The sequence below is a fragment of the Arvicanthis niloticus genome, chromosome 12 (assembly GCF_011762505.2).
Source record: "Arvicanthis niloticus isolate mArvNil1 chromosome 12, mArvNil1.pat.X, whole genome shotgun sequence".
Lineage (NCBI taxonomy): Eukaryota > Metazoa > Chordata > Mammalia > Rodentia > Muridae > Arvicanthis > Arvicanthis niloticus.
The window spans coordinates 8,568,652-8,581,379 of record NC_047669.1 but is presented as its reverse complement, the minus strand read 5'-3'; the positions used below and the strand labels follow the sequence as shown (position 1 = coordinate 8,581,379).

At 43.4% G+C, this 12,728-nt stretch overlaps 1 protein-coding gene across 5 annotated transcripts in view; it reads right to left on the bottom strand.

The window, feature by feature from the left end:
* Vps8 (VPS8 subunit of CORVET complex) overlaps window positions 1-12,728 on the bottom strand; it is a 218,724-nt gene that overhangs the window by 185,502 nt on the left and 20,494 nt on the right. For all 5 annotated transcript variants that reach the window (XM_076942711.1, XM_076942713.1, XM_034514845.2 and 2 more), the window contains 4 exons: window positions 8,640-8,770; window positions 6,834-6,927; window positions 3,743-3,775; window positions 2,604-2,658 (listed from right to left, as the gene is read on the bottom strand). In XM_076942711.1, the coding sequence (XP_076798826.1) occupies window positions 2,604-2,658; window positions 3,743-3,775; window positions 6,834-6,927; window positions 8,640-8,770 (313 nt within the window). The remainder of the gene's footprint in view (window positions 1-2,603; window positions 2,659-3,742; window positions 3,776-6,833; window positions 6,928-8,639; window positions 8,771-12,728) is intronic.

Here is a 12,728-nt window from a genome sequence, read left to right as displayed (position 1 = left end):
TTTGTAGCATCTGCCATTTGATTCTGAGCTTTTTAGCATATTTGAAAGCATTTGTTCAAAAGCACTGTCCAAACATCTGTCTCCTACAAACAACCAGTGAAATGTATTAGCTGTACTACTAAAACTCAATGCAAAACCAGAGTACTGTTGTTCTTCCACAGAATACCCATTCTGACATACTGTCTTCCATGTGAAGCCATAACAAAAGATTGTTTCAACATATCTACAGGAAAAGCTCCTGGGGACTCTAGAAAAACAGCAGACAGGTCCAAGGTAACGAGCGACAACATCAAGAGCATGCACTCTTCCAGGTTAACAGACTTGTCTGCAGTAAGCACTGTGCGGATGACGACCAGCAGTCACGCTCGTCTGACCTCTGGATTAGGAGTGAAGGGAATTAAAGCAGAGCTGAGGAAAACTGACCACGACTGAAGGGAAAGAAAACTAAGGACATACATCCCCTGGCAGATAACACAGGCACATGCTCTGCCCTCCGTCACCTCCAATCCTTTTTCATTTCTTTTTTTTTTTAATTTAAAAAAATCCTTGGGTCTCCATTTATTAAAAACAAAGATAATTTTCATAACAATAAAATAGATGTGCTTCGTGTGTTTTATAAAGAACTTAATATTGACTGAATATTTGATACTATTTTTTATTTTATTGGATATTATATTTACATTTCAGATTTTATCCCCTTACCCCATTTTCCCCACCCCCTTTTACATTTCTTACAGTTCTGCCTCTTTTCTCTCAGGAAGAGAACTGCTTAAAACTCTGGAGACTGCTGACCCAGGAACTAGCGTTACTTATTCTGACCTTGATTCTGTGCACATCCCTTGGCCCTTGCTCTCAATCAGTCATGCACAAGATATGCATGCATGCACTGGAACAAGACTGTCTAGTGATCTAATAAAGTAGAACCCTGAAGGAAACAAGGCCCTCCCACCTGCCAGAGACCACGCTCAGACAGCTTCTGGAAGGCAGTCAGGCAAGAACATGAAGTCCTGGACCACTTGTAGGAATTCATTTTAAAAGTGATCATATGCAAAAAATACAGAAACACAGCTACACGTGACACTACTGTTTAGAAACAGCTTATGTGGTTTTCTTGAGCAAAGGGCTAATTAAATTTTCATGAATCCATTTGAAAGAATGCTGTGTGTCCATTAAAACAATATTCCAGGCCTGTACTCTCAACATTGAGAGGCTAAGGCAAGATGGCCGCCATGAGTCTGTGGCCTGTCCAGGCCATATAGCAAGTTCTGGGTAAGCCTAAGCTACACAGTGAGATATGTCAAATGAACAAAGAAGATGCAAATATAGAAATGCCAGGGAGGTGCCACTGTAATGAAAAGCCAGGCTCTAAATTCTCACTGTCTCACTAGGGAGTATGCACACACACACGTGTGTGTGTGTGTGTGTGTGTGTGTGTGTGTGTGTGTGTGTGTGTGTGAAGAAAAGGCTGATAGCTATCAGAAATGTTATAGATTATCCCTAGATATTAGAATTTGACATTTTATGTTTTCCAATTTGTGCACACCTATGTTTTTGTACATTTTCTACTATGGATACATATCAATTATAAAGAAAAAACTACCATTTAAAGATTCAATTCTATAGTTCTCTCAGGGGAATTACACTTTTGTTTCTATCCTTCTGCTCTTTAAGAAGTAAAACTATTATTTAAATCAACCACATTTGAAAAGAATAGGTATTACAATTATATGTTAAATAAAGCTTTTGGAATAATGGAAAATTTATAAATAGAAAGTCAAATTGTTCAGTAACAATGGAAAATAACTAGTTATTTGCATGTATGGTAAAAGTCTAAGACTCCACAGAAATCAAACTATGGACCTATTAATAAAGCACCCTCATATAACCCTTACTGAGCAGCCCCTACCAGTTCCCATTTAAAAGAAATGAAGATCTTAAGACCCAGAGGAAAGCACTTACACACAAAAAGAGCTAAGAATATTATCCGATGGACTTTAAACGTTTAAATAGATCAAAACGGTCTGCTTGCATACTGAATTGAAAGGCACAGCACTAATGAAACTGCTTAGTCACGGAGGAAAATGAGAGAACGCCACTGGTCTCTACTCAGTAAATAAGCTATCCATGCTCTCTTAACCTAGAAAACAAGCTAATTACAGGTTAACAGTTTTTCAGTTTAAAAAGATTTACAATGGAAATGACTCAGAAACCTGGGGAATCCGTTTCCCTGAAGACTGCTTTGAGCACCCATGACTGGAATATGACTTAAAATAAAAAATTCTTATTCCCACCAGCTGGAGGGAGACATGCTGACAAGCCAAGGCTCTTCCAACATCCTTCCTCTGTCTAGGTGTAGAGAGCACCAGCAGCTGTGCTGGCAGTAACACCTTACATATTCATAAGGAAGGAGACACGTGCAGTGTGTAGTCAAAGGAAGCCATGCGTCGGGTCATTTTTAACTTAAAAATACCAACTGCTGCTTCTTCGTGTTTTCCCTGTTGCGTCCATGAAAATCAAGTTTACTGTATGAGACCCAACTAAAGATCATTATAAACCTAAAAGGAATCTTAACATTTAAAATAAGAGAGTACTTAGAAAATTACCAAATATTAAAGCCAATCCATGAGATGTCCCCACTGCTATCAGACTGGACACTGCCTGGAGACAGAAGAGAAAGCCGTCAGTGTGGACCCTGATGGCCTGCTTTCCTCCAGGCTCCAGCTTTCTGCCAACTGCCGATACAAGGCATTTCATCCAGAAAGCAAAACGAAAAACCAGCCTAGGGCACTTTCACTTCAAAGAGTTCCTCTAAGTTTAAAAGAAATGTTAGCAAAATACTATATATTCAATATTATAAACTATGTCATTTGGCTTCCTTTAAATCTTCAGTTCTCAACCCGTGGGTCATAATTGCTTTGAGGCGAGTTATGACTCCCATAACTCCATGATCCTTTTCACAGGGGTCCCCTACGACCATCAGAAAACACGGATATTTACATTATGATTCATAACAGTAGCAAAATTACAGTTATGAAAAAGTAACAAAAACAATTTTATGACTGGGGGTCATCACATCATGAGGAACTGTATTAAGAGGTTGCAGCATTAGGAAGATTGAGGACCACTGATTTAAAGCAACTTTAAAATTAAAAAAAAACCAATCCTCCCTGGCAGCCCACTAAAGAGGTACTATATTGCTCACACAGGGCCTCCTTGAAATGTAGGGGGATGAGAATACTTTTCTCCAGTTTATCACCAGCAGGCAAGAGACACCAGAATGTTCCACTTGAGCCCACTTCTTCAGCAGTGACTAATGGGAAAGCCATGGAGGAAGCTGAAGGAAACCAGAAGGCAGATCCTTAATGTGCTTTCAAGCCTCCCTTAGCTTGCCCCAGCCACTCCAGACATGCGTGCAGGCCTGGCCCTGGGGTCCATGGCTGTGGATTATGTATTAGCAGAGTGAGCTCACTTGATGCTATTCCAGTCCTTATAGAACAAGGGACACAGCTTGCCGGGGATCTAACGCTGGAAAGGCCTATTACTCTATTACCTGCTCTCAAGCAAAAGCTAAGAGCTAAACCATAAAGTAGAAATGCCAAAATCCAGTATGAACAAGCTTTAAACTTGACTACTAACAAAATGGCTTAAGAATTTATCATAATAGCACTGAATATTTTAAGAATAAACCTGAGAACTCAGTGAAATTAAAAATCTTACCTTAAGGGTTAAAAGGTATACTTACAATTGCTGTAGGCAAGCCAGCATCTACTTTGTCCTAAATGAGATTTTAAAAAAGAAGAATTTGAAAAAGAGACAACAGTACTGAAAGTAAGCATGCAGCCTCTCTTTATGCACACACTGACTTAGGAAGTACACCCTTGGCCTGCCCCTCCAGTTAGTGTGATTCCAAAGCTGTGGACAGCAATCAACAAGCATGAAAGCAGACGGTTTGATTTAACTAACAGTAACAGAAGTTCTGGGTCCTGATGAGAAATACGAATGTAGAGAAAAGAAAGAAACCTGTTTCACATAGTGCAAACAAACTAGAGTCTGTGGGACCAAAATGGTAGAATCAAAGATTTCAGAAAGGGGACCTTGCTGCAGGCACCCCATGTCTGAGAGGGAGGCTCCTCTCCAGCAGATTAACGCCAGCACCTAAATGAAGCCCACCACCAATCTGGAAACAGTGAATCCATTGTCAAACATGGTGAGGCCGAACATGAAATACCTTCAGCTTCTCCCCAGTGACCACAACACAAAAGCCACCAACTATCTGACAGTAATCCCCATGCGTTCAGAAAACTATCAAGTTCTGCTCTATCAATCCTAACACACGGCCTGCGGACTGCAATAGATGCAAAGAATGCTACACAGGTGTCTATCTGAGGCTTACATAGCCTGAGGTCATCATCTCAGCTTGGGTCACGTGACACAGCACGTTGGCGACATCTTTACCCAGTGTCCAGAGCTGACACAGGCCAGATATAAATATCTAATACAGGATTTGTGTTCTGTTCTGCATGGAGAAAAGCAGGAATGAGAGAGCTCAGATGAAAAACATAAACCACATTCAAACGAATGCAGAAGGTATAATGACTTCAGAAGGTATAAAGGACAGATGAGGGAGTCACGTCAGCACTAAACTGGAATTCTCCTGGGGTGGAGCAGGGGAATGAGGGAAAGACTATAGAGGACGGATAGGCTGACCAAAAGTAAATGTTATCAAAGTGCCATAAGAAAACCTTCAATCTTGTATGCTAACTAAAAAATAAAAACACTCTCAAAATTGAGATGAATGGGAAACACACAATGGGAAAGTTAAGTGTTGTAGCTAGGCAGTGAGCTAAGGCACAGGTGGGGGTGAGGGAGGGGAAGATGAAGAGGAAAGGAGGGAAGGGACAGAATTCATAATTAAATTATGCAATTAGTGACAGTGCTGCAGCACCCAGGGCAGTGCTTCTTGAAAGCCACTCTGACCCACCTGGGATCGTACTAAGAATGCAGATCCCTTTGCTCTTCCAGTAATGGCTCGATTCAGAAGGTGTGAGTGACCTCCAAGAACCTGCATTTTAGCAGTCACCCCACACAGTGGGCATGTTTTTAAACAATAAAGTAGGTGCTAAGGCATCTACAGTACCTTAAGGTTCATCCTTAAAATGGAAGATTCCTTGAAAACCTAATTCCAATGTATTTTCAATATAGTCATATGTCAATCACTTTGAGAAGAGTCCCAAAACTAAACAGTAAAACTCAAAAATACCATGTTTCCAAAGTGTTTTCATCCACGGACTCCAAAGTCAGGATGCTCACGATCCAAGCAGACCTGATAAAATCACCGCACAGGGCTAAAGGCCCAACTGTGCAAACCATCCAGGGAACATACCACAAAGAGCACCAGCTTTACATGTTAATAAGCCAACCATCACAGAAAAGCATGCAACTTAAATGGAGCTGCTAATCCGAGGTCAGAGATGTACAGTATCAAGTCCGGGGCAGGAAGAGCAGTGCTATCTCAACATGTCAAAGCAGCTAGCCAGAGTAACATCAGAACAGTGCTGACACTCTGGGATTTATTAGAATTGCCTCCTCCTCCTCCTCCTCCTCCTCCTCCACCTCCTCCTCCTCCTCCTCCTCCTCCTCCTCCTCCTCCTCAAGGCGGAGGAAAACCCCTTCTAAACAACAGGTTTATCTAATCAGCGCTCAATGTCTGAGTTCTAGCTCAGTCTCCACTATTCAAAATATTTTTTAAACTGCACAGGTGGGTCAAATGACTGCTCTGGTTCGTCCTGATTTTGAAAGGAATGAATTTCATCACCTACATAAGGATTAAATTCAGAAAATGTCATGGAAACATGATCCTCAACAGGTGGTTTTCATTCTGGCAAATATGAGTTCCTCTCCAGCTAACGGAGGAAGGGCACTGCCCAGTCTCCACTGCGTGGCCATCTCTACTTAATATCATGTCTGACGCTATGTGCATCAGCAGGGTCAGGATACCCTAACTGCCCAGGATGGACATCATTCCCGAGCTGCAAAAGCACTTCCTCTAACAGAACTGAAACTGAAACACAACCAGATATCAAGACTCCTACTGTCTCTGTTTCTTGTCCAAGTTAAATATATGAACTGTTAATTAAACGCCACAGAAAGAACATAAACACCACTGAAGTCCCTGCTGTCCTCATCCTCATGATACTGCCTTCCGTATCATACACAGGACTGCAGAATTCAGAAAACAAACCTGACAGACTAAACCAAAGCATGTGAGGTAAGAGGAGGAGCGTGCTGCGTGCCCAGTGACTCAGTATCACTGACCACTCGCACAAACTAGCCCAGTACTCTAAAACACTGGCAAAGGAAGCCACGAGTGCTCTGTTGCAGCAGCTCTCGTACGATGGCACACTCACCAATCCCACCTCCCTTCACAGCAGCACTTGGTTATAGAAGATCCAGATCCACATAGAGACTGTCCATAGAGAGGCTGAAAAACAAGCGCACCACCTCAGCCAGACTCAGAGGAAGGTAACAGACCTGGGAAGGAGCTTGAGGAGAGGGCAGACAGCATTCTCCCTTAGTGGTAGAGCTTGCCACTATGCTTCATTCAGGCACACCAAAATGCTCGCAGACCTTTATTCTCATGGCTACACTAACTCCTCTACTAAGATGTATGGCCATGTCCCACAAGCCAAAAGTAATCAGAAAAACCATGTAAGCCAAACTTTAAGCTGCATTTTTCCTAAACTTTGAGGCAAAGGAAGAGCTGTGCCTGGTCTGTGCTCACCCCACGACATCGTGGCACTACAGGTCAAGCTGGGAAGAGAACAGACACTCACGGCTGCGGACACGATCTGTGCAGATATCCCCTTTAGAAGTGAATGTCGCATAACCGACCCATGCAGTGAGAAAGAATCGGGTAACTTCTTCTTCCTGAGAAAGAGGAAACATTTAACAGATTGAAGGGCTGAAAAGGCAGGATCCTACAGCTCTCAAAGAAGAAAATACATTTAAAAAGTCAAAAGTAACACTGTTTGCTGTTATTAGTTATTAATCATTGTATCGTTATTGTTAAGTGATATTAAAAAATGTATAGAGCCTAACAGAGCAGCATTCAGGTGTGCGCTAACCCACCCCGGGGCTCAGAGAGGCTCAAGCAGGAAAAAGAATAAACTAACATTCCTCTCCCACCGCTCAAAATGTCCCCTGCCCCCCTGACATAGAGTCGGGCTCTTGTTCTCCAGGCCACCCCGGCTGCTGATGAGTCTGCACCACCCCACTTGCCTCAGGGCCTCTGCCCTCCTTCCTCCCCCTACCTGTGACAACCTGGGACACCTTTCCGGCGCCCTCACCAACAGCCGTCACTCACTCGCCCTGCTGCTCCTGCTTATGGCTCCTTTCACTCCACACCTCATCGCCATCCTAAAGGCATCCTTAAACTTTTACCAAACAGTAATGCCCATTCTGACTAAACATGTGCTCTGCTGATCCAAAACGGGGGAAGTCACAGGTTCTCCTACTAGGATCCCATGGCCTAGCAGGAGGAGCTGGTAGACAGTTTGTAAATATGAAAGCACAGACCAGAAATATGAATGTCATGCAAATGGAGAATGTATCCTGTTTATTGGAAGACATGAGGCGCAGCTACCAGGAAAGAGCTGTCTAATCCCCGGATGGGTAAGGATGTTAAGGGCACAGTGTGGGGAACCATGACCACAAACAGGCACAGAATGGGTGGGCAGGGGTGACAGTGCCAGGACTGACACCACCAAGGACTTCTGGCTCTCAAGTACCAGTCATGTCCAACTCATGCCCAAAGCACCACAAACACAGTTCAACACAAAATTGGGAGGTTGCTAAAGCCATTACAAGATTATGTGGGTGTGATTTTTTTTCAACTAAGTTGCATGGTTCTCAAGTGAGAACCTGTGACAATATCAAAAGGTCAGACAATCCTGACTGGCAACAAGAGAACACCATGGCTTTTAAACAGGGAACTCAGGTCATCAACGACATCAGTCTGTTGGCAAGGCGCCATGCTATGAAGAGGAGGTGAGCAGCCCTACAAGGATCCCTGTCCAAGATGGCAACCTCAGGAAGACAGCCCTGGCACAAGAAAACTCGACGAGGAGGAGCACCGAGCACGTGGGCAGCAGTCCAGCCACACGTGGATTCAATAAAGCATTTCACACTGCGCTTCCTCCACGCCTCTCACATAAGAACATTTCATGTTCTCACAAGAATCTGGAACGTGAAAACAGCCCAAACTGAAGTTATTTAGAGTTCGAAGCCTTTTCCCCCAACCTTTAATCATCTTTGAGAGTCTCCTCTGAACCTACTCCAAGGAAATGCAGAATTCTGAAGCTGACCTTGGAGATGGGTGTGGGAGAGTGTGGGGGAGTGCAGAGAACACGGGCGGCCAGGCCGACAAGCTCCAATGAGTGTGCCCCAACTAGGCTATGCCCCCGCCAACAGCTAATTAATTACACTGTAGCGTGAAGACATTTACTTTAAATAATCAAACTATACTACACCATGAAGATGCTGGCTTTAAAAAAATCAAATTAAACTGTACCATAAAGATAGTGATTTTAAATAACCATATACTTTAGCCATACATAAGTATGATTTACAAACATATGTACCTCTTTAGGTTGGCCCGGTCGCCGCTGTCTGAGCTTGCCACAGATGAGGTATCATATGAGTGAGAGTCAATGGTGTCGACGTTTAACAACGTAGGGTCCTCCAGAACAAAAGACTCATCTTCATCGTCAGTCTAAATTGAAAGAAGATACAACCGTAAACGCAAGACTCCACATACAAAAGTGAGACGGGCACTGCTGGTCTCTCCACAGCACCCCAGGGCCTGCTTCTGCTTTCCCCTCTCTTCCACACATCTGCTTTCCCCTCTCTTCCACAGGCAAAGCACAGGACTCCCAGAATGAAACTTCAACTCCACCCAGAGATCACTCTCTAAAGAGTTCATAAACTCCAAAGAGTTCTCTTACAACAGGAAGAAGCAGAGCAGTCATGCAGACCTCAGTTAGCTACCAATACCTTTACAATTCAAGCCTGTGGAGATGCTTTACTGAGAAACTAACAAGCATTGGCTAATCAGAAGAAAACAAATGTCACCTAGCTGTAAAAGTCTGCCATGAAAACATGGTAGGTGTACAGAAGAAAGGCATTCTGGATGGGAAACAACATGTGCAGAAACCTTGATCTCATAACATGTGTTTTACCAGGGGGTAAAGGAGGTTACCATAAATGGCTGGAAAATACGAGCAGACACTGAAGATGGTCCAGAAAGGTGAGCTGGGGTCTAGGCTGTAAAGGGCGTTGTTTCCATCATGTTTGGAGGCAGCAGGCCTATGTCTGCCTTGCCTGCCGCTGTATCCGAAGTACCTATTACAAGGCCTGGCGTGTGACAACACCTACATGCTGATTTACTAGAGTACTTCCACAGTGGGCACTGAGAAGCCTAGCAAGACTTTTAAGGAGCAGAGACAAGATGGGAACCCTGTTTTAGAAGCAAAATGGGGCCACATGCTGAACGAAGGGGACAGGGGGAGTATTGAAGACCAGCAAGGGGGTTATTGGAATACCAAAAAAGAAAAGAGTCCAGCTGAGGAAAGCTGAGGCCAAGGGAGCCATGAGGAAAGAGACAGTATTACTGGGCCCTTGGTCTCCTTTAAACAAGGGGGAAGGGCAGGACAGGTAAAAAGTGGAAGACGATTGCAAGGTTGTGAGGGGCATGGAGAAGTGGACATTCCCGACCAACATCCGCAAACAGGAGATAAAGGAGACGAGGAGCTGGCTGTGCAGACGAATCTGAACCAAAGATAACGCTTTCCAGTCAGTGTTCCAGGAGAGTCAGCCATGCTCATTACCCCACTCTCTCCTCCCACTGAGCTGCTGCTGACCAGCAGAGCTGCCCTAGGTCCCAGCCGCTGCCCGCTTTCGGTCGGCCTGGCCTCCATGCTGCACTCTGGTCTACTGGAGACATTCTCCCTCCTTGGTTCCCAACAGATGTGCCTCTTCTTGTTCATGTGGATGCTCGCAGGTCACATTTCCTTCTTCTCCTCAGCTCACCACTAAACTGTTAATCCCCAGGAATACTTGTAGCTCTCTTCTGCAACTCAGCCACTCCCTACCTAAGCCAGCCTGTTCATAAGCACAGCTTTAAGTGCCATGTGGTAACGGCTCTGAAATCTGTCTTCAACAGCAACATAAAGGAGTCTATAATTTCACTACATTCCAGAATTCTCTACCCCACGTAAGTCTGTACTTGGCAAGGAGACAGTTACTTGAGAGCTGAAGGAGACTGCCACAGTTGCTGTAGGAAAAGGAAATAATTCGGAAATAAGAACTACAGGGCAAAGGTCAGAAGCAGGAGAGTCAATCAAAGCCTGATTTGATTTTCTTAAGTAGCCTGGACACATAATTAAATAAAACAGATCATCTGAGAAAAGCCAGGCTTACAGGATAACCGAACGAAAAAGAGAAGGAAATGTAAAGGTTGAGGAAGGCAAGCCAATGCTACACAGTAGAGATCGACTTTCCCCAAACTTTAAAGCCAATACGCTCTTACCAGTTTAGCAGAGTGTGCGAGGGAGGCCCTGAACTTTGCATGATGACAGTCTAAAACTTGGACATCACTCTCAATGGCAGCAGAGATGGGACACCCCAACTGCTGGCTATCATGGCCTATGTTTTATTTATTTACTGACATGTGGTTTATTTCGATTTATGAGCATGTTGTGTGCATATCTCTCTGAGTGTTTTATCTGCAGATCTGTACAACATGCATACGCAGTATCTACAGAGACAAAAGGACAGCATCAGATGCCTGGGAACTGGAGTCACAGACAGCTGTGAACCACAAGGCGGGTGCTGGTACCAAGCCTGGGTCCTCTGCAAGAGCAACAAGTGTTCCTAACGACTGAACCAACACTCTAATCAAGTAGATGACTCTTTTTTTTTTTTTTTTTTTTTTTTTTTGAGTCAGGGTTAGCCTTGAGCTCCCTTATGCAGCTAAGAAGGACCTTGAACTCCTAATAGCTGCTCTGCTTCATCTTCCCAAGTTCTCTCCTCCCCTTCTTTGCTCCTTGCCTTCTCTGTGTGTCTGTGTGTGTATATATGTATGTGTGTCTTGATGTGTATCTGTATGTCATCTGAGTCTGTGCGTGTTTCTGTATGTCGTCTAGAGTCTCTCTGTGTGTATATATGTATGTTTGTCTGTGTGTTACTGGTGATAGATCCCAGGGCCTCACATGTTCTACTGCTAAGCTACATTCCCAGACTTAAGACCTAAAGTCCCAATCTTAGAATGTGATGATGTGATACTGGGGCAGCCACAGACAGACCAATTAAATCAATTCTCAATTAGATGATCCTCTTAGCTATAGCAAAGGTGACATCACAACCAAGAATATTCTTTCCAGTAAATAGTATCAGATCATCCCTCATATTGATACAAACAGAAAAAAATTCTAGATGAATCACAGATCTAGATGTGAAAGGAAAAACAATACAGACTGTGGAACAAACAAGATAATAACCATCATAGCCTCAGAATGGCAAGATTTTCTTAAGCACAGGAAACACAAATAACCAGTCACAATGGGAAAGTTTAAAAAGCTGAACTATGATAATAGCTCCTGGGCATCAAATGAAAACATCAGTGCTGTAAAAAGATACAGAGTGGAAGAAGAGAGGCGCTGTGGGTTGGGTGTGATATATAGAGACTCCCACAAATCACCTTAAAAAGAAGTTTTCCACAAGATATTCAAATGGCCAAAACCTACTTTGAGGCATCCAATGTCATGAGACTTCAGAAAAATTACAATTTAAATCACTATGCACCTTTCATTAAGTATAAAAGGCCAAAGAGGGGCACACAAATTCAACAGTTAACAAGTGTATAAACAACCAGACCTCTGGTACACTTCTCCTAAAGAATATATTAAAACATCTGGACAGCCATGGCAGTGTTCACAAAAGCTGAGTTATGCATGATCGCTTACCTATTCTAAAAAGTGTGAGAATGTAGCTTGTGAACACAAGACATGATAAAAATGTCCTCAGCTGTAACCACACGAGTGTCTATCAATAGGAGGATGAACAGATGAGACAGATAAAGAATTAGTCATGGTGAGAGGGAACTGTTACAGACATGACAACCTCAGAACAGCACACTAGAGAAAAAGTCAGTGACACAGGTATGTGTGCCATGCACATACATGAACATACACATGCATACACATTCATACACAGAGTACACTGTCCTGTATGTAAGGTTAGCTAAGCAAACCAGTCCATGCAGATTGAAGCTGGAGTCACAATTATTCTAGGCCTCGGTTGGGTCGGTGAGGACAGGCTGTGCATTCCACCGCACAGGCTGTTCGGTCAGTAAGGTGCCTCCATGTTGCATTCTTACAATTCATTCACCGTGCTGTGCTCACACCGCAAGATGTTCACAGAATATTCCTAGCTACCCAACAGCAGAACTGAAGTGAACCCAATATTACTCTGAGACTACGAAAGGTCAAGAGACAAGGTCATGATGAGATCAAAGAACAAGTTTAGTGACAAAAGGGACCAGAAGAAAAAGTTTATGTTAGAGAATGTAACTTCCAACTTAGGACCTGAGAGGCAGTGATTTCAAAGCCTGGTAATGTTATTATTTCATGTGCTCAATCTTGAGTTCACAATGTCTCACAAGTTTCTATCTT